This window comes from Triturus cristatus, chromosome 12, assembly GCF_964204655.1.
Source record: "Triturus cristatus chromosome 12, aTriCri1.1, whole genome shotgun sequence".
NCBI classification, from domain to species: Eukaryota; Metazoa; Chordata; class Amphibia; order Caudata; family Salamandridae; genus Triturus; species Triturus cristatus.
In genome coordinates this window covers 204,901,948-204,924,166 of record NC_140595.1, presented here as the reverse complement: position 1 = coordinate 204,924,166, position 22,219 = coordinate 204,901,948, and the positions used below count along the sequence as shown (strand labels likewise).

The 22,219-nt window shown below is 42.5% G+C and overlaps 1 protein-coding gene across 1 annotated transcript in view; it reads left to right on the top strand.

Annotated features, from left to right (window-relative positions):
- Positions 1 to 2,777: 2,777 nt before the first annotated feature.
- The window catches only part of GLG1 (golgi glycoprotein 1), a 658,311-nt gene continuing 638,869 nt past the window's right edge, over positions 2,778 to 22,219 (top strand). The window contains exon 1 of the mRNA XM_085637427.1: positions 2,778 to 3,097. Coding sequence (XP_085493553.1) covers positions 2,807 to 3,097 — 291 coding nt within the window. The 5' untranslated portion in view covers positions 2,778 to 2,806. The remainder of the gene's footprint in view (positions 3,098 to 22,219) is intronic.

Below are 22,219 nucleotides of genomic sequence, written 5' to 3'. Positions count from 1 at the left end.
TTAGAAAAGGAGAATACTTGTGATAGCCAACCTGTCTATACTTTGGTGGGTACTCTGTCTCTTTATATACTATCAGCACTATAGAAAAGAGGGATATTTTGGGCCATAGTCTAATTGGGTGGAGTACAGTATCACGCACAGAGAACAATGTTTTTTTTATCCCTGAGCCTTAATGAACTATTGTTCTTTTGGCACATAAATCAATATGAATTTGATAGTGATTTTGATGTGATTGTATGGGTTTGTGTCTTGGGTTGATTGAGAATCACCGTACAGAGCAATTAATTCAATATGCTTTTTATACTACATAAAAATGTAAACATCTTTTTTTAAAGGAAAAAAAATGTTTGCCATATAGAGATAGAGATTAACAATGTGCATAAATTGGTTGGTTTTTTAATAACAATGATATATGATATTTTTAATATTTTGATTGTTTTGTATATATTTTTACATAGACAAAAGTGTTGGGAGAAATTAGTAGTAAAGCATTAAAAAGGAGGTTGGACCTGTGTATGCCTCCGAAACGCGTCGCTTCTTGGTCTACTTGTACAAAAAGTTTTTTGTTAATCATATGGACTATTTTGGAACATATGAAAAGGACAATAAGATTCAATGTTGAATTATTGCTCATGGTTGTCTTTGAACTTATATTGATTTGCACTTTTTCCTATACATGTGATTTTATGTTTTGTTATCTTTGTGGATAACGTATTTGATATATTTTAGTGATTATCAGAAATTTTGAAAGAAAGGTTTTTAAACCAACCTAATAAATATTTTCTTATTGGATGTTTTGGCTACTGTGAGATAAATTCAGTGATATTTGAATGTTGTATGTGGTGTGGTAGTAATATGGTATGCAATTGAAGTATCCCAAAGGGAGTTTATTTTAGACTTTGTGTCCTTTTGGTTGCCCTGTCCCTTTGGTGAATTGGACCCCTCTCTCTTTCTTAGCAAATTAGCCATTGACATTATTGGCCCAATTGTGTTATCTGAAGGAACTCATGAATATGGCATAGTTGTTATTGACTACCTATGGCCATTAGTCTGAAGTGATGTATGTATGGGGTCTGAATACCTTGAGGATCATTACGTTTTTGGAGTCTATTTTTGCCAAAGAAAGGATTCCTGAAGAAATCATGACTGATAATGGGTGTCAATTTACATCTTCACAATTCAAGGAATTTTCGGGGTTTTTGGGAATAATACATACCAAAACTTTATCACCCAAGGAGTAATAGTCTTGTCGAGAGATTTAATAGAGTCATCAAGGAAAATGTGCAACTGGCTAAGGCCAGTGGTTTAAATTGTAAGTTGTAGTTGAGGAAATTGTTGTGGGTGGTTCGCACCACCGCAAATGCCGACACAGCAGTTTCGCCCTTCGTATTGTTGAGAGGGCACGTGCCAGCTTCCAATATGTTTAGAGAATCATTGGGGAATTTGCTGTATTTAGAGAAAACATTGAGGATGTGGAGAAGAAAAGAGTACAAGTACAAAGTATGTTCAAACGCAACACAAGTGTGTGGGCAAGGGTAAAAGGAGATGATGGTGGCTGTAGCAGATTATGTGAGTGAAATGCACAAGAATCATTCCAAAGGGCGATTCCAAACTTTCTGAGACTAAAAAAGTGTTGGAATGAAGGAAAAGTGCAGTGAGATTGGAGGATGGCAAATGGTGTAACAAAGATTAAATAGGAATAACCTGTTTCCTAATAGTGAAGTTATGTGGTAAGAAGGAGGCAGGATGAATGGCACAAGTGATGAGAGAAAAGAAAGGCAGGAAAGCTCATTAAGGAAAACTAGACTACCTAATAAATTCCATTTTGATGTAGAACATGCATAGTTATGTGTTGCAAGTATTTATGATTATATAAACGTATGCGTGTTGTGCATACTTTAGTAAAGAAGTGATTTCACATTCATAGGTTGTAAAATGTACGAATATATCAACGTTCTATGCATGTTGAATTTGAAGTTATAAAGGAGGAAGATGTGTTGGGATGTAATGTTAATTGTCACTGTACGGGGGCAAGGAGAATGAATCTAGAATGAGGGGAGGAATGTGAGATTAACAGCCGGGTGGTTGAGGTTGAAAGACAATTGAGTTGAAGATGCAGTGTCCTGCTGCTATGAAATAAACTTCATTGAACTTACCTGAAGCTTCCTAGCTCAAAAACTATCAAATGTGGTTTGGCTATGTAACTGTCAAATTACCGACCCAAGCGTTAGCATTTAGAATATCGAGAGGCAATCCTGCATCTTTCCAGGAATCACAGGGGAATAAGCATGACACATCAATAATAAACCTCACTGGAATTCTCTTGGGTAGTAAGGCAACCGTGTTCACCAGCTGCTACTCTGTGTGTCTCCTTTTTCAGTTGTACTGCTTTCGGTACGCTCTGGCAGTAACATATAATTATTTTAAATATCACCTGTGAGACACATGATTTGTTCAAATATGGCGATCCCGTTGCGTTTTCTACAATTTTCTATTGCGATTACAGCGACCACATACCATTAAGATTGAAATGTGGATTCAACCACGGTATTATGAAAATCTAAGAGTGGTGCTGCGAGTACATATTGAAACCTAAAGGTTTGGGAGTATCGATGGTTTCTTTGTTTTTCGCCCTTTAAAAGTCCACGGGCGAATACACTGCAGAATGGCCGCCAGTTACACTAACACGAAGTCGTTGTGCAGCAGAGTACATTTTTCTTCCGCATACGTCACTGTGTACTCTTAAATACGAACTACGTCACCCATTCCTCCTCCTCCTTCAGTTGCGTCAGTGGCTGGTTCCAAGATGTCGGCTTGTGGACGTGGGATGGAGCTGTGGGCGCTGCTGCTGTTGTGCGGGTTGTGGACTTTGAGGGTACGTGGGGATGGCATAGCAGTAGACGTCCCGAAAGCCGGGGGCGCGGCGGCCCCACAGCCACAGCAGCCTCAAGTCGTCGTGTCCCCCGTGAGGCGTGGGCCCGGCGGATGGAAGCTGTCTGATGATGAGGCCTGCCGGGAAGACGTGAGCCGTGTCTGCCCAAGGAAGACGTGGAACAACAACCTTGCAGTGCTCGAGTGCCTACAAGACGTGCGAGAGGTGAGAGTGCGTGCATTAATAGAGATCTGAATATCCCGGTTATGCGTGTGCCTCAGTAAAACACAGGACAGTTGTAGTTCAAAGATGGATTTCTCGTAAATCTGGGGACCACACAGCAGCAGCGAGCTGTAGGCTTGTCACGATGCCCCACTATAATCCCAGCTGTAGGTGACTCACCCCCCCCCCCCCCCCCCCTTTACCCTTGTTACTGCTTGCCAAGTTGTATCTGGGGTCAGTCCGATTGGGTGTTGTCCAGCAGTTTAAGTTGACAAAGGGGCATGGTGGCGTTGTCAGACGGCAAGTCGTATGTAGTAGACAAATGCTTGGAGAAGTAAGGAAGGTCCCTTTTCGCGCTAATGTTCTGGGAGTCGAGCTAACATTTTAAGTGTCGGAACGGTTGGGACCATGAAATGAAATTGAACAGAAGGTGAATGGTCTCTTTATCCTCCGTGTCCTCGTTAGGCTTCCCTAGTGTGAATCTGAGCTTGAGGGTGCGAGTGTTGTGCTCATTGATTGAAAAGTGGGGCTGTCTGTGCCTTCAGAGGGGTGGGGTGCGTGGAACCTCCTGTCTTACGGTTTGTCATGGCACGAGTCGGGGGTACACGACGTCCACCCACTATTTTCACAGGGTGTGTACCGTCCACCCTTCTAAGAAGTTGTGCCCCACAGAAATATGTTGAACTTGTCCCAGAGTAATTTCCAAATACCGGGATACGTTTAGCAGTTCCTACACCTTGTCTGCTTTCCATTCTCAGCAGCAACATTGAGGCAGGAGGGGGAGGGTTCACCTCCAGCAGGGCACAGATAAAGACAGAAGTAAAGGGCTATCAGGCCTCCTTTTGATCGAGTATAGAACTGGAGGCATCCTGGAACCTCGCAAATGCACTGGCAAGGAAACAAAAGCACACTGCTTATCTTTTTACAAGTACTTAAGAGATGCATGCTTTTTACTTTGTTGTATATGCATGCACTGTAAGAATGTTAGATGGGTTGGTCTGTCCCAGTATTTAGACAAATAATATTAAATATAACAATTGTATTTCTTTTATAGCGCTACTTATCAAATTGTAGTGTGTTCGAGCACTTTACATAAAACACATTATCCATTTCAATCAAATCATGTAAGTGTGTAAATCAATGTACAAGGTGCATTACATGAGTCAGGGTTACAAGGTGTAGGAGTCAAATCCCCTTTATATCTCATTGTGGTCTACTAGAAGGATTACAATTTAACTTCAAATGACAAAAGCATCTTTGTGTTCAAAGCAGTAACCCACTTACCTGTCTACATAAAAAAATCTGTTATCTGCATGTTACATGATATGCTTTGCAGGAGACAACTTAAAAAAAAAACATTGTAGTGCATTTTCAGTTTGCACATGTTAACATACACATACCAGAGCAATATTGTGTAATTAAGTGGTAGATTAATGCCCACAACATTGTATAAAATGCACACCATGTGTGTTGCGATATCATAAATAACAAACCTGAAGAAGGTAGCAACTAAATAGGTTTAAAAATCCCCGAACAGTTTGTGATTGTTTTACAAGAGTCTACTTAATCTTCTATTTTTCTTTGATTCAAATTTGGGACTACACAGAACTCTCCAACAAATGTGTTAGGATCGAAAGTTATCTCATCATTATTATTATTATTCCCAGAGATTTACTGGGCACCTCTGCAGCAGATGCCTTAATCCCATAAAATATTTTAAAACGCAGACTTTGCAACCAGTTAGGCAGAACTTATACTACCATGCTTTTCACATGGAATGTCATGCGTCATGTCATGTGCTCTGATGGGACACATCATGTCGTCACTTGCCTAACTTGGTCAGTCCCCCCACTTCTTTTTTTAGAACTTGTGCCCTGGTTTGTGTATTTTTTATGTATTCATAAACCATATGGTCTGTAACGTTATTGGCCGGGCCTCAGGGGATTTGACATGCGTAACATACACTAATATTGCAAAATGCACTTTGACTTAATGAAGTTACTCCGACTGGGTTTGCTGCACTTTGAGTGGCAGAAGAGGCTTGGTTAAGTGCTAGGAACAAGGTTTGGCAAGTAGAGCTTAACATGCAAAACGCGTTACAAACATAACTGTGTACCCTGGCTGTAACACAAGATATACGGGTTGCTTGCCAGTTGGGCATTTTTTTCTAACATTTGATGCTAGTTTTCAAGATTGTTCATGGCACCACTCACATATATATAAATGAAATCTCACACACCAAGACCCAGCACGCATCTTGTCCTATTAAAACCTTCCTTCCTTCCAACTGTAATGAATGTCCATATTCCTAAAACTTTTAAAAGATTAGATCTCTTCATCGAAACTTGCTTCCTGCTGTCTTGTTAGTTAACCATGAGCTGCTCACTCAAAAGTGCCCCCAAAGTGCACACAGTATCCCCTCTCTCCTCGTGCACTAAATAACTCCATTGCTTAACGGTTTGTAAGATCCCTAGTACCCACTTTAACCCGCACTGCCGAAAAATATGTACTCAATATATGTGTTGCAGTAATGATGCCTTCACCAGCTGTGCATCCCCTCCCATTCCCGCCTCCCAGACTCTCTGCAACTCGTTGTCTTTATATTTCCAAGAGAAAGTCACCACCATCTATGACAACTTTACTTCAAACAACTCATCCAATACAAACACGGTAGATACCAGTCAACCAACAGATCCCTCCGTCCCCCGGGTATCTACCCCTATTAATACACCTCATCCTCCCTGCTTTGAGTAATTCAATTATATCTCCCCTGATCACATTTCCCATCTCCTCCCCTCAACCAAATCAGGATCACCAGACGACCCATGCACCCGACCACCCTCAAACTCATCCCTGACGTTATAGGCTCCAATCTAGCCAACATATTCAATTCTATGTTCAAACTGGTGTACCCCTCCATCTGGAAAAAAACAGTAATTAAACCCCTGATTAAAAAGACAAACCTCGACCCAGCTGACACATCTAGCTATAGACCTATCGTATGTCTGCCTCTACCAGCAAAAATCGCCGAGAAAGTTATGAACACTCAACTAGCACACCCAATTTGGCTTCAGAAAGGGACACAGCACAGAAACCGCCCTCATCAAAGCATCCGATGAAATTAAAAAGATTTCGGATGCAGGAGGAGCTGCGGTTCTCGTCCTGCTCTATCTTTCTGCGGCATTCGACACAGTCGTCCATGCCACCTTGATAGACCGTGTCACTGCCTTGGACATCTCTCATATGGCTAGGACTCTCCTCGCATCATTCCTTACCGACCGGTCACGCTTGGCAATTTCTCCTCCCCCCTTTCACCCTCCCTTGCGGTGTGCCACCGGGATCCTCGCTAAGCCCGACCTTGTTCAATATTTATGTGTCCGACTTGGCGGGGGTCATTAAATCCCACAACCTGAGCCTAACATCATACGCCGACGATACTCCACTTGTGCTAGTGGTCCATAGCGACAGAGCTAAAGTGGCAGCCAACCTTCAGCAGGGCATGCTGGCCATAAGCTCCTGGATGGCAAACAACTGCCTTAAACTGAATTCCAACAAGACGGAGGTAATGATCTTTGGCAATCTTTCACCCGCCTGTTCCCCTCTTTGGTGGCCAGCAGACTTGGGATCTCCTCCGTCACCAGTCGCTAAAGTGAGAAACCTCGGAGTCATCTTCGACACCAAGTTGTCTTTCATGCACCATGCAAACGCAGTAGTTTCCTCAGCCTTCTACACCATCAAAATCATAAAGAAACTTCTCCCATATCTTCCAATCACAACCGCTAAGACCCTAATCAGCACACTAGTCATGTCCAAAGTAGACTACTGCAATAGCCTACTTATTAATGGCCAAGAAAGAGTCCGTAACAAACTCAAACTGGTACAAAACGCAGCAGCAAGGCTTCTGACGGGCACTCCCAAATTTAAACCTATCTCTAACGTGGTCCGTCAACTCCACTGGCTCCCGGTTAGAAGCAGCACCAAGTTCAAGGCCCGTTGCCTTGCTTATAAGGCTACCCATTCTATCGGACCCAGCTTCCTCAGACAATCACTTTGTCCATACAACCCCCCCCCCCAGAATACTACGCTGCTCCACAGCTAATCTTCTCGTCGTCCCCCGTACAAAAAAAGCATCTTGGGGCAACAGATCCTTTCTGTTTACCACCACTAAACTCTGGAACAAGCTCCCCGTCCCCCCACATAAAGACCAGCTCTTCCCTTCTTACCTACAGGAAGTAACTAAAGACCTGGCTCTTTAACCAATAAATTATCGTACTCACCTCCCTGGTTAGTCCTCAGTGCCGAGACACCCATGGGTATTTGCACGCTTAATAAATTGCATAAATAAATATGTAACCAAACTTTCTGGTGTATTACACTAGTTCTGCTTCCACAGTGTGTTAAGCATGTCTCGTAAATCCTCCAATCAAGACGGCCTGATAAATTTGGGTGCTGTACCTCTATTTCTTATATTTTGTTATTTATGTTTCGTTAAAATCTTGGAAAAATAGCATTGATGATAAATAAAATCCGGATTTTAGAGGGTACTTGAGGTCCAGTTCTTGGGTGCAAGCTAAACATAAATTAGGCTAGAGGCGGCATGAAACTACTCCATCTTGAGAAGGTAGATATTCCACAAAAGTGCATTGCCTGTCGTAAATAAGTGGCTAGATCAGGACCCTGGGTCACTTAACTGTTTAGGGTTAACTAGTCTTGTGAAATATCGAGTTGATCATTCTTACCTTGACCTGTCTGTAATTGAACCTGATGGTGGTGAAACAAATGGATAGTTAGTTTCTTGTGCGCTTTCAGTTGGTTTTTAAACGTGTGATATATTAATTGAAAAGTATACAGCTGCGTGTTCTGTAAGAAAACTGGATTGTATTAGTTTCATGTTTGGACAGCAATGTCTCAAAGATCGAAGTATCCATTATTGTTGAGACCGGTGTACTGCTAGCGGCAATGTAACATTTAGGGTTCAGCCTTTTGGTTCGCTGACCCCTAGTAATCTAGTATTTTACACGTGTGCTATATAAGTGATCTGTAAATCGATATACACATAAAAATCAAGTCTGCACATATCTCGTTTTTTCCCATGTACTTCTGTTCTTGGAATTTCTGCATTCGCCTTATTGGTGTGGTGATTGTTAAAGTAGAGTGCAACCCTTGTTTATTTGCTTGAAGTGCACTGCACACTCCAGTCAGTCTCTACTCAACACTAGTCTAATGTAAACAGCAATTTAATTTTTAATTTAAAGCACCACATTTAGCATAGCCCCATGACGAACCCGTTTGACCATTTGTTTTTTTCTAATCTGCCTGTTGGCATCGTATTTACAATTCTTTTTTAAAGCAAAGAGTGTTTCGAGGCTGACTTTTTTTGACAGGATCTAGTTTAGTGATCCTTTGGGTTAAGGCTGTTATTGTATAGTTTTTGGTAATCTTTCGATAAATTAACATTTATTAACAATTGATTTGCATGCCTTACTAATTACCTTAACGGTTTCTGTTGACAGCTGCTCTCATACTAGTGAAATAAAAAAAAAGTAAGCTACTCGTTGCTAACCTGAAATGTTAAAAATGTCTGATCTGTAGGAATGGGAGGCTGGAAAAGTAGCAACATGTTGAAGTATTTGATCCAGTGACCTGAGCCCTGTGGCTTAAGAATTCATGCCTGTTTCTCTTTCAGTGTTTTTTTTTCTCCAGGAAACGCTGCGTATAGTAACTTGGTAGTACATTAGATCGCTGCAGATAGTTAAATTAAACGCACGTGTAACATTTTGTGTCCTCCTCCCCCCTCTGCACTGAGACCGCAGAAGGTTGTTCTAGTTTGTCTTCAACCGCACAGTGACTAGTATAGTTATAACGTGAGATTTTAGCCCATGCTTTGTGGTTCCATAGCTAGCAAATACATCGGTGTTAGGCGTGTGTGCGTAATTTGCTTTCTTGTAGGTGTGCAAAATTACACAATGCAAATCTGTAATGTAGCACCGTGAATAACAGCCACTTCTGTTACGTTGTTTCTGCACAATCGATGACATTTTTTTCACCACGAATTGCACATACTTATGCAAAGTGACGTAATTTCTGGAATTCGTTGTAAGCATAACATGTAATTCTCAAAATTAGGCCAATTACATGGCGTCATTTAAATTCACCCCAGGTCTGATCTATTTTCATCCCATTGTCATGGATTCGAGAGAAGATTTTCACATCTTAGCCACGTGATTCAAAAACTCTCATGCCGTGGAATGTGGGGTGTCAAATATTTTTTCAAGTCTAGGCCTCACTTATTATTGTTATTAAATATTTATGGGTTTCAAATCCAAATGAACAGGCGATGGCGGCGCTTTTGTCAATCTGTGTACTTTAAGCACCACCTTGGTTAAAGATGATGGAATCCTCTCTATTGTGTTTAATTGCCAGTACCCAGGCAAACTAAGATAGAAGTTGCCCCCCCCCCCCTCCCCCACCTATTCTATTTTCGGAGGAGGAACTCTCCATTTTTAATAGTTTTTAATAAAATGTGTTCGTGGTTCCCCCTTGGTTGAGTGAGCTGTATGCCACTTCCTCGTTCCTAACGTGAACAAGCATTTGCAATGCAATAGGTCTCGCATTTGCCAGAGTTTGAGCTATTGGCATTGTAAAGGACAATGCCTTTTTATTTATGTGTTGTTTTTGAAAATAGATGAATAAAAGGCACTGTCATTTACAATGGCAATAGCTTAAAGTCTCTCAAATGCGAGATATTTTGCATTTCAGAAGATTTATGAGCAGCATGGATGGCATTATGAAGGTTGTTTGGGTTACTGCATTTCTCACCAGCTGTCTTAGTTATTAGTGCGTAAAGCGCTTAACAGGCCATTGCCTCAGTGCACGGAATGTAAAAAATATTGCCGGAACCTTCAGAAGGCTAGAATATCATAAGCACCGGCTGTGTTTTACTATCGGAACATATGGCACCTTACCTAATTGAAAACACTGCCCTGTCTTTAAAAAAGTACACCTAAAAGCCAGTGCTGTCACAATATTGAAACAAAGCAATCAACGAAATCAACTAATAGCCGCTCTAATGACTTACCACCGCTGAACCGTAATTACAATGTTTTCCATCGTTGATGAAAAACCAGCCACCACCACAATCCTGTCCGCTCACACCGCCTAGATCATGCTACAGAAAAATACAAAGAATGCGTGGTAGAGGAACAGAGGGTGGCCACTAGTTACCCAAGTGTGTAAATGGCACAGACTGTCAGGGGGAGCTTCAGACGCATCTTTAATGAGTATAAACAGAACCCGGTTCTGAAGGTTCGAGTCTCCAAATATTCTAAATGAGGGGTGATTTCTGGGTCACTAACTTTCTGCTGCTGGTCCAGAGTTGATGTTTACAGTCACACATGCAGTAGTGATTGAATAAAGGGAGATACCGCTAGAGTCGTGGCTGGACAATCGGCCTAAGAGTGTAAAAAAGTTGTGTGTTCCGTTGCCGAATCTGATGGGTGAGTGGACTAAAACATTCAATGCAGGCCCAAGACCTGTGTTCGTCTTTTCCCTCCTGTTGCTGTCAGTGGTTGACCTGGGCCTTTCATCCTCAGGAAATCGACAAAATGAGCGTCGTTGAATAATATCAAACATTTGGTGAGCAGCAAATTAGTAGGCCACGGACAAGCGCGTAGTTTACGAATACACAAAGGCATGCTGAGGGTCACGGGTTATGCATATTCAGTGGGACGGTGAGAAAACGTGAGGCAACACATGGCTTGAAGTTACAACGGATGGTCCCGCGCTCCCTGGCCGTGCCTTGACCTGCGGGCCCCGTGGACGGCTGAGGACCCTAGACACTACCCCAAGGTCCCCATGTGAAACGCCGACTGTCACCCCCGCTGCACGAGCTCTCCCGCTATGACGAGACGGCGGAATGTGCCGGCAAAGGTAGGAATGCGGAGCTGTCACTGCTCCGGCCACCAGACCGTATTTGCTCTAAACAGCCCTGGGGCTGGGCACCACAAGCCGGATGCGCACACCTACTGCTCAGCTCCTCTCTATATTGTGGGCAGCAGACCAGACTCTACTTTATCACCCTGTCCTGCACACAGGTGTGTGTCAGGGGGCGGGGAAGGGGTGCAGGCAGTCGGCTGCAGAACTGATAACACAGACACAGGTTTCATTTAACCATCTCCTCCCAACAGCAAGTCCGTGATCCACGTGAGAAATACAGCAATGCAACATTGAAAAAAGCAACTAAAAGAAAGCGAGAGACACCCGTACTGTGCAGAAGAAATGCCCCGCGCCACCCCTTCTCCCCCCCCCCCCCCCCCACGACCTGATAGATAGAACAATACCCTTGCATCTGCTCATCAGCCCAAAATCACGTCTCGAGCGTTAAAGATGTGTAACGCGTGGCAGTGCATTCATTTTGCTGAAACCATATGAGAATGTTTTTCAATGTACAGTGTACTTTGCACTGACTGTGAAATTACATGATTTAGTCGGTAACATGAGGTCTGTTTTGAATTGTGGTCCCAAATTATCTGGCACGCAGGAGAAGCGTGTCCGTTGCCACCGAGTGACCTTTCCTCTCCACCTCAAGAGCGCGCGTGTTTAACTGTTTTGGTGCTGTCACTGTGATAAGAATGTGTACTTCTTGAGTTGTTGGATGAATGACTAGCGCTTGGAGTGATGTAGCACCTATCACGTCCGGTAACACACATGTGGGCTCCGTTGGGGCCGAGGGCACTCAGCTTCACCTCGCGCAGCCCACGGGCAGTCATATTTATTATATAATTGGACGACCTCTCTTCGGCGGGACCGTGAAAGGAGTACAGATGTGCACCTTGCGTGTGAGGCAGTAATCCGTCTTAGTGAAAACTTGCCTGGCGCTCACCCAGCTGAATGAAAGTGACGGACGGCTGTTGACGAAGATCAGTCAGACGTGAGCTTCAGGTGTACGCATCTTGTTCTGGGAAAACTTTTCAATTTTTGAAGGCATGAAAACTTCACACGGAAGTGGTAAAAACAGAAGAATAGTTGGAGACTGACTGGAGAGGAGTCTCCAAAACGTTACAAAACTGCAAAAAAAAAATACAGAGTGTTTCTAAGTCTGTCAGTCCGCACGAGTGTTGTCAGTCTGCATGCCGCATCCACAAATGCATAGACATGCCCATCCGAAATGTAAACAAAACCACGGCAGAAAGCATCAGCATCCAACGCCTATAGGAAACAAGCTGCGAGTGGTGCGCGAGAGCGCGCGCTTGTGTGATGGAGCAGGCCATCTGTTTTGCATTATGGCGCACGAGTCGGGGCACGATAATGCTAAACCGATGTTGGCCGTGCGGGTAACAGACACCAATAGGCCGTGGGTGGGGCAAATGCAGGACATGCGCCCGCAATTTGCCCAATTGCTTGCTGTCTTTGTTAGAAAGACACATGCAACGCCCAATACCCTGCAACGATAACTATTTCAGAAGCTTCTACATGAAGTCTCGCTGAGCGAGCAGTGCTACGTACTGCAACGCTAGGCGCGAGACCTAAAAACTGCGGTCAGGCAGTTGAGTGCTTTACCCAAATAAAAAAATAAACGTGATTTACGGCGCCCAAGCGTAGATACATTTGTATGCTGCTAGGTGCTATGCACAGTACTACTACTTGTAAAAGTTACAAAATTTGTGGGTGCGAAAAAATAGTAAAGTGGCATGTTCACGCCGAAAGTTTGATCAATGTGTGCGGCCTCTAATTTCGTTGCAAGGGTTAACTCGCCTTGAATAAGGTTCTGCATACACAGTTCATATGGGCTCTACTTCCAGGTGATTAGATGCTTGCTAGTTACAAAATGTCATAAACTATCACTTTTTACAGGAAAAAGAACCCATATTTTACCCAGGCTGTAAGTAAATTATTTTTTTCCTGTAATTATTTCGAATAGAAGTGTTTTCTGAACAGTTGCTTGAAGAAATCTAGATTACCGAACGGCAGAGCTGTTGACCCAGCGGGTGAGTCTGATAATTTATACATTGAGTGCCTGTGTCTCCAGACCGCAGGGTACTGTGAATCACCCGCTGTCGGAAGCTGTCTAGTTAGTACATGCTTTTTTTCCCACAAGTGTATTTTTTATTATATGTGTCTTTTTGTGCGAATGCAATATATCTTTGCAGTTTAATAAAGCCAAAATTATGCTTCCTAAACCCACCAATAAGCTTGCAACGTCTTACTCCATTAACTAAAATAATCAGATAGAAATTTGATTTTGGCATGGCTGCTTAACCTCCCCATTGGGGTGTGGGCTCTCGTGAAATTGTACTTTAGTTGTCGAGCTTCAAATGAATCCTGCAGTTTTTATTTTCCGTATCAGAGGTACTAGCAACTTTAATGTACTCCCTCCAATAAACTCTGCAACTTGCTGCATACTTTTTTATCTTTTATATTGTTGCTACACTGCCTCTCTTCCTGTATTCACAACATAGACCCATATATTTGCGTGTTTTTTCATGGGCCCATCTGTGTTTGGGCCTGGTGTTTTCTTGCAATATCTTTCCATCACTTAGTGACTTGTAATCCATATCACTTATCTTCTCTCTCCCATCCTAAGCGAAGAACGAATATTTTCTGTCCGATTTATTTTCATTTAAGTCAGTTTCATGTTCATCTCATAGAACACCAGGGTAAAAAAAATGCTTCTCAGAGTAAAAAACCTTTGTAGAGCAGTGTTGAAGTGGACTCACCTTTCTTTCCTCTTTCATTGTGTTCTTGATCCTAGAGTTCAGTTTGCAAGCAAGGATCTTGGCTGTCTATCATACAATTGAGTGTGATATACAATAATATCTTATTCTGAAAGCAGTGCGGACAAGACTTCCTAATTTATGTGTCTGGTAAACTAGTTTTCCAAGAATACTTTTCTGTTTCTTTCCTTAGTTTCCTTCGTATTACTATCACCTATATGTTATATAGGTAGGTATTACCTTCGGTCTCTTCCACTCTGAAATCAAGCTCTTCTATGTTTTGTAAGAAGCCTATTACATTCTCTGTTCGGTTCCTTGACTGTCTGTGCAGCTATCAATCAATCAGGATTTTTTAGATCTCGATTACGCAGCGCGCATGCGCTGCTTAGGGCCTTTAGCCGTCATTCTTCACTTTTTCCAGCACTGCACTCGTGCTTGTGGCGGCATACACCTTGCGGGAGCGCGCAGCGGTGCGTCATAAGCACGAGTGCAGTGCTTGGAAATGTGAAGACTCCTCTACGAAGCGCTCACACACCACTCCCGGGCTTGCAATGGCTCCTCCTCCCATGTTGCTCCATCACACACAACTTCTCTTCTCGCCGTTCCTGCTTGCAGGTACCCATTTTTCACATGTGTGCAATTTAATTTTTATGGGGTTTTCCTCCAAACATTTATTTGGTTCTTTTGTCCCGAAAACTTGGGCAGGCATCTCTGTTTCCTACATTTCTGCACAGGGTCATGTCCTAGATTCAACTGTGCCAGTCTGTTTCGCTGCCAGTGCTGCTTCCGATAATTTTATGCATGATCCATATGTCCCTCCACAGGCTCTTGTGTTGTATTGCTTCCTCAATATTTGAGTTGTGTTCTAATTCCTTTACAACCCCCAAACCCTGCCATACTTTTTTTACATCTACTGGATCTCCAATCATACTTAATAAACCTTCTGCCAACTTCTTCCTACCACATGCCAAACTTTGTCCCGTCTTATTCCCTACAACATCCACAAAATCGGGCTCTTTTCTTACTCCGCCCCAAAAAATAAAAATCTGTATTATTTCCCAAACCTTTTACTTCCCCTCCCCTGTGCATCCAGGCATACCCTTTCTTGCCTATTCATTTCTGAAACCCTCACACTGGTTAGTATGTGGGCTTATTCCTTGCTCCCATATCAGTTCCCTACTTTTCCCCACACTCTGCCGTGCTGGATTCCTCACACGCAAGTACTGTACTCCCTGTGACAATCTGTACGCTCACAGAACAGAAGTTCATCATCCAGGATTAGACATTTCGAAAAGTACTTGTGTTCCCAGGACAAACCCGCTTGTGTAGTCTGCATTTGTATTATTTACATGCAGTGTTTATTCCTATTTAAGGCAAAGCCAATAGGTCTCGCCTTTGGGACCTTATAAGTGTTTAGCCATGCAACACTTGATGTTGTTGCACCAAGGATATTGTGCTGGATAACTAAACGCTTGTAAGGTCCCAAAGGCGAGACCTATTGTCTATGCCAATGCTTGTTTAAAGTGCAGTATATCACCCATGAGGGTCTCAAGATGCTGGAGTTGCTAGCTGCTTCGTGGAGAAAGCAGTGAACAATGAGGCGAAAGCAGGAAGAAGTACTCAGAAAAACTGAGATAAAGCAGAGCGGTGCATCAGCACAGGAGAGCTGGGCCATGGGCCTGCTCAATGGGTGCGCACTGCGGCCTCCATTGAGTACCTCCCGGAAGGAGGGAGGGGTGCTGAGGTGGTGGGTTGGGCTAGGCGGGAAAACGGGCAGCAGGCGGGAGCCGCAAATAAGTGGAAAAACAAGGAGGAGCAGTGAAATGGAGAAGCTGTGAAAAGCAGAAAGCACTCAGAAAACACAAGGGAAAGGAAGGAGAAGGCAGTAAAAAATGAGGCAAAAGCAGGAGAGAGCACTCAGAAAAATGGGGCGGAAGCAGAGCCGTGTAGTAGCAGCTTGTGTGAGCTGGGCCTGCTCTTCTGTGTTGTGACATCCTATGATAGCATTTCCTTAGTCTGTGTGTTCTCTTTAATGCATGTATTGGCTCTGGCTTCAGTAATGTTACCTCTGACCCCATTTCTCATAACTTTCCTTTCAGGGAACTCCTTGTGTCTTACATCACTTAAGATGTGACAGTCGTTTGCAATTCTTCTACTTGGGGCAAGTCTGTAGATTTCTTGGCACCACCTCCCGTTTCCTTAAAATACCCATTGTCTTGACTTATGTATATGTTTCTCTTATTTTGTTAGGGAATCTGAGGAGGTCTGGCTCTGGCCACAATGACAGCTGATATCCAAGGCACACTTTCAGTTTTGGGCCATGCAGTTCATTCAGCTTCCAACTAACTCCGGTATCGTGATCCGCTCAGTGCCACTGAAGCATGTGCATTTTATGTAAAGTTGTGCTTTGGTATTTAGCCTTTAACAACAGTTGATGGGTGATTTTGAAACCGTGACTCTTCAAAGGCCAGGCTTTTCAGTCTTTTTTCCCCCTTCATTTAAACCCAGTTCAGTGTTGGGTGCCCTGGTCTCCCTTTCTCTGTGTTCTCTCGGCTTGCTTGCCCCAGTGTCTACTCGGCTTTATTTTATACTTTCTGACCACACTGTTCCTTAATGTTAGCACGGGGAATAAATAGACCTACAGAAACAGCCACTCCCCACGGCCTGGTCCAATAGCCTCCTGAGTCCTGACTGGAGTTTAGCTTTCTTCCTCCACTTTTTAAAACTTTTCTAACATGCTTCTTGTTTCTCTGCATATGCTGTCAACTCTGGGCAATAGATTTGACATTTCCAGTCCTAATTTAGCCGGCTCAGATTAGTTGCTAGCTGCCACACGTTTCTGCCTCTCACTGCATCACAGCTTAGTTTTTAGAGGATATTTGCCACAAAAATGTAATCTTCTCCAGGGTTACTCCTCTCCACTCAACTTCACATGGCGCCTCCTTAGCCACTAACTGCTTCACATCCGGTTCAGTCGTTCATTATTTGATTTCATTACTGTTATTGTGTTATAAGATCAATTACAATGTTTCATGCATATATAATTGGCGTGAAGGTTTCAGATAGTACTGTTTTGTTCTTGCCATTAAAATATTGATTGATGGTAGCCTTGGTGTCTTCTACTTTGTGGGTCCGCTAAAATCCCTTCATTCAATCTCAGATTAATTTTTTAGGGTGATTTTTGAGAAATGAAAACTGGTACAATTCGATATGTAATTAATCATGGGGTCAGCCTTTTGAGAGAGGCCTTTCTCATCCAGAAATGAGATATGAGCAAAAGAGAATGTAATCTGACATTGGTTTATATATTTGTCCTGTATTATTCCCTTTACAGATGAAAATCTGTCTGCACTTGGAATGAACTGCTTCAAAGAGATTTGCTTTGTTTATACTGTCTAACATCTGACCCAACGCAAGGTTAAATTCACTGCCAGCAGCTAGTCTTAACTTTCTGCTATTAAGTGTCATTTAAATATATAAAAAATGCTGGTTTATCAAATGTGGGTGATGGAGTAGTGATTATTTCTTAAACCTTTATAGCTTTGCTGTGTATTGCATTTGCACAATCAATGGTAAACCTACTGTATTAAGGGGCTTTGTCTGCTTCTTTCAACCATTCGCTTCTTTGGCTCCAAATCATTCTGCCATTGGTTAGCAATATTGTTGGTCTCCTCTTGGACTAACCCAAAAGTCTATTTTAATTTAAAAATGTTGATATATATTTTTTGTCTGAGGAAAGAACAGAACAATGACTTTCACAGTAACCCAAATACAATCTGGCATAAGAGCAGGCAACCGAATCGTTCATCGCAATAACTTACCTCTTGGTTTGGCAAGGTAAAGCTTTAAACTATTGAAGCCGTCTTCAAGTTGATACTTTTGTGTCTAAGATCGTGTTCGAAAGTTCACAAGTTATTTTCAAGTCAATGTTGACCAGTCCACATTATATTACCAACCTGAATTCTGTGGGAGCAAATACATATTGAGAAGCAACTCTTGTGTATCGTGCCTCTTTCCAGCCTGTTTCTGAAACCATTTTAAACGATTGTAGGAGTTTATGAAATAAGCTGCATTTTAAACTTACATTCCCATCCTGTTGGTAGGAAATGGTCTCATATGTGGTGGCTGCCTAAAATACAGCACTGAAGTGTGCAAGATTCCAACCCAGGTCAGCCTTCTTGACTAAAGGCTTAAAGTATAAAATTGCTAACCGTTATGGGGATTGCCGGCCCAGAGCATCATACAGTAGATCATAAGACATATGCACTTCATGTTGGATGCTATTGTGTTTTTGGAGGTTTTTCTTATTGAATGTTTGTTTACCTATAACTGTTTATTTAATTTTACAAGGGCATACGAGTGAGGGAAATCAACAGTCCTCAAATTTTTGGCATAAGCCTTGGAAGGTGCTGCTTTGTTATAGTTGGAGACCCGGTATATTTAGTTTTTAGGTAGTTGATCAAAATCCTGGTACAGCCATAGTTTAATAATTGTTTGGTACCTGTATTTGTGCAAACTTACATCAGAATTCCTTACATTTGCCGTGTAGCTCCTACTAATCCGTAGGCTCTGCGCATTATGTGGACAACATAAACTAGGGGCTTGCTGCCAAGACTGATTCCGGACACCCCTGCAGGGTATGTTGGCCTACTAGACTATCTAGCTCACAGTGCCACAGTAAGCCCCCCTAACCTACCAGGGAGAGAACGGTTTCTGGCACTGGCAACCACTGACTATGAGAACCCCCCCCCCCCTCCCTTCCTGGGATCGTGTAAAACAGTACAGAGCCTTTCGCTCAGTCCCTCATGCTTGCTTATTTTCAGAAATGTACAGAGAATACACAGTAGGAAGTTTTCAATATATTAATTGAACCAGCGTTATTCTTGTATAGAATACGTGTTCTGCAATGATTAGTAGACTGAAGCAGATAATGTGATAACAAGCACCAAGAGGTTGAATAGAAGATATAGTTGTACCATGGTGCTAAAACAATGTATATATGCTGGCGTGTAAAACAATGCAATAATCGAAAGTACTCCTACTATGAGCACCCTACTCTAAGTGTACCTAGACTGTGTAGGTGTAGAGCCAAGAATTCCACCCCCACCCCCTGGGGAATGATTCAACCCAAGTACTTGCTGGGGGACAATGAAGGACTCCGTCTTGGCCACGAACTGGACACCTCTCATGAGATGTTCAACCGCTGTGTGGTGAATTCTCAGCATGCACGGGCCTCTGGTGTCAGCTGGAATGCCTCCTCTAATTTATCGGGAAGCTCGTCTTTTATAGTAGAAAGCAGCCTTGCGATGTGAGTATGGATTAGGGATGTTATGGCTATGTAGACATCCCTGTGTCCCCATGGATGGAGATGACATTTATACGTAGTGCGAAAAGAGACCTTGTACATGATGTTCAGGGCATTGTTATAATGTTGTGCAAAGCTAGATGTGTAAAGTTTCAGGGAAACTAATCCAACATTGTCGCACGCGCAAATATGTGCAAAAGATTACTGCTGAAAAAATAAGACCATGTAAGAAATAAGCTGCTTCCCTACTTGGGCCTAACTGTAATATAATACCTTAGTGAAATCAGTAATAACCTTTTATTCTTTTGTGTTGTCTTGGTTCTATTAGTAGTTTTCAAGTCCCAACTATGAGTAGGATGCAGAGTGGATTACTCGTCTTTGTAATTGACAATAGCCAGCCAGGTGGTTGTGGGGCTGTGCGTTTTTTTTGTGTTTGTTTTTTTTGGTGTTTGTGTGGTGTATACAACTTGTTTGCGTTTGTTCTTTTGCAAGACTGTCACAGGTTTCTTGCTGCTACTCTGACCCCCATTCCTTTAGTGCTTTTGGCTGGTGCACCTTGCCTTTAGTTATCTTTAGCGCCTGCTTAGCACTGCACTCCATTCCCGGGATCACAGAGTACCTTTAACATGTTTATGGTTTGTGCCTTTTTTGCTACGTATCATCAGATTGGCATTTTGAGGAGCTGTGCTATAAATTACTTTTCTCCAACACTGTTCAGCCCATGCCTTTGAGAAATTGACTGTTTAGCCTACTTTGTTAGACTTTTTTTTTTTTAGTGCAGGCCTAATGTTTATTATTAGTTTTAACCAACTCAGTCTTCTGCTACTCCCTGCAGTCTTTAGTTCCCCGGTCTCCCTATCAGGTCCTATGACATGTCTTGCCAGCATCACATGACCTTAATATCAGTATCTGTTTGAGTGCATTGTTTCAGCTTTTGACTGCAACCAATTGAAATATGCCCACAGTAAATGGGTCAGTGCTTCTGACTGTACATATGAAGAGCGAGTTAAGTGAATTTGGGTATCCCTGCTTGCGCCAATGATTGGACAAAGAAGTTACTTTCCAACAGATGGAAGGTTAGAAAAAATATCAAACCTCACCACCCATCAGTGACGTTTTGACAAGGAAGCCATCTGCTCTATACTCTTCAGCAAAAGATTAAAAGCAAACTTTCTTCCAAGTTGCCGGGGAACTATTGCACATTGTCATTTGTGTACCATAACATTGAACTGTCACTTGATAGACTATTAAAATCAGTGACATTGGCAAGTTCACAGTGTGAGCTTCCTATTATGGTTCAGCACCTTTTGAGCAATCTGCGTCCCATATTTGTTTAAGTAGCAGCCATCGCCGTTAATATCCGGGCATCACTGGAGGGTTTATAGATTTAATTATAAAGCTGCTGAACTTGATAGATATTGTTTTTGACCAGTATGCTTCTGCCTTCGGTATGGCCTTGTAGCTCTGCAGGTAGTCCATTATTTGGAAGGATAACATGGAACTGGGAGTACATGTAATTCACAGCATCCTTCGATTGATCAGGTACATGAGGTATTACATGTCTAGTTGGGTGAGGCAGAAAGGAGCATGGACGTGAGGCGTGGGATGGTATGACTGCATGCATAAGGGAGGGTGTTAATTGTTTGTGTTTGATTTGTGGTGTCTAACGGTTAGATGTTGAAGGTCAAATATGATAAAGGTATGAAGTTTGTTCAGTTAACAGAAAATGAGGACTAGCGGTTGATATTTGGAGTTGGTTTGAGGGCTTGTTTGTGTAATGGTGGCATTGTCATAGCTTCACACTTGCAAATGTTTTAAGTCTCCTGTGATTGGTTATTGCTTGTCTAATGCATATCTATTCATCTGTTACTACATTCATACATGCGTGGTGTGTGTACATGTCTCCCAATATGTGTTACTGTCCCTGTATGTCGACATCTTCCTCGGTGGTTCCCTCATTCATGTTCCCTGCATCTGCATAGTTTTAATTCGTTTGTATGTTTGTTTTTCGGCTTCTGGCAGCAGTGCACTGAAAGATAGAAGCTGCTTTTTTGTTGACGAACGCATGAAGGAGTAAGGCTGTGTGCATGCAGTCCACTAAGGCTTTGAGCAGATTCAATCTGTAACTATGCTGAGTAATGTGGATTATCACCCATTTTGTACTTTGAGTGCCACTAGTGCGGGCACATGTTTTTCTAGAATTCTCTGTGCCAGCGGAAGTACTTTTTAGTGCAGGGTTAAGAGAGCTGTACGAAATCTAAAGACACTTTACAGGACGAGGCTTTTCTGCAATTTGAAATTCTCGGTCTCTGTGATGTTTCATGATCTGAGTTATCCTTACCATTTCATTGAAAGGCGAAGTCTTCGTTTAACTTGGCGCTTATAAAAGTTATTAACCTAATTTGGCACCTTGATAGTTTAAGAATGATCTAACTACAGGCTGTGAGGTTTCTTTCATAGAGCAGGGTCTGATTCTGCTTGTGAAGAGGAGTCCATCAGTAGTATGAATGTGCCTATGTTAAGTGAATGTGGCAACTTCATTGAGTTTGATGAATGAATGTTCTTGGTGTTTGCTGGTTGAGACCAGAGTGCATTGCAAAGTAGTTGCCCATCTTTTACAATAAATAGGCTTGCCAAATGACCTGCAAAAATGTGCATAAGGCATTGTTTGCTAAATGTTTAAAAGTTGTTAAGCCTTAACTAATGGCGCAAAAAAACCTTTCATTAGCATTTGTTTTTAATGGAATACATTTCATCATTTCTAGTTTCCTGTAAGCCAGGGGAGGACAATAAATCTTTTGGGTCAAATGTTATGGTATCTTAGTGTTGATAGTATCTACGTATTTGAGCTGTATGTTTTTAGGTCTCGCATGGCGTTGCAGCGCAAAGCGCTGCTCGCCTCAGCGAGATTTATTGTGAACGAGGAGTTTCAGAAAAGGGCTTTAAGCCCCGTCCCTCATTTGCATTGGCTGGCGTCACGGTTTATGCTAAACGGTGGCCTGCCATTGGAAATGAGGGATTTTGGTTGACACCCTTTCGCCTCCGAGCCAGACTGGGTCGCCTGCTTTGCTGTTGTCGCAAAGCACTTTCTTATCTTTATGGGGCCAT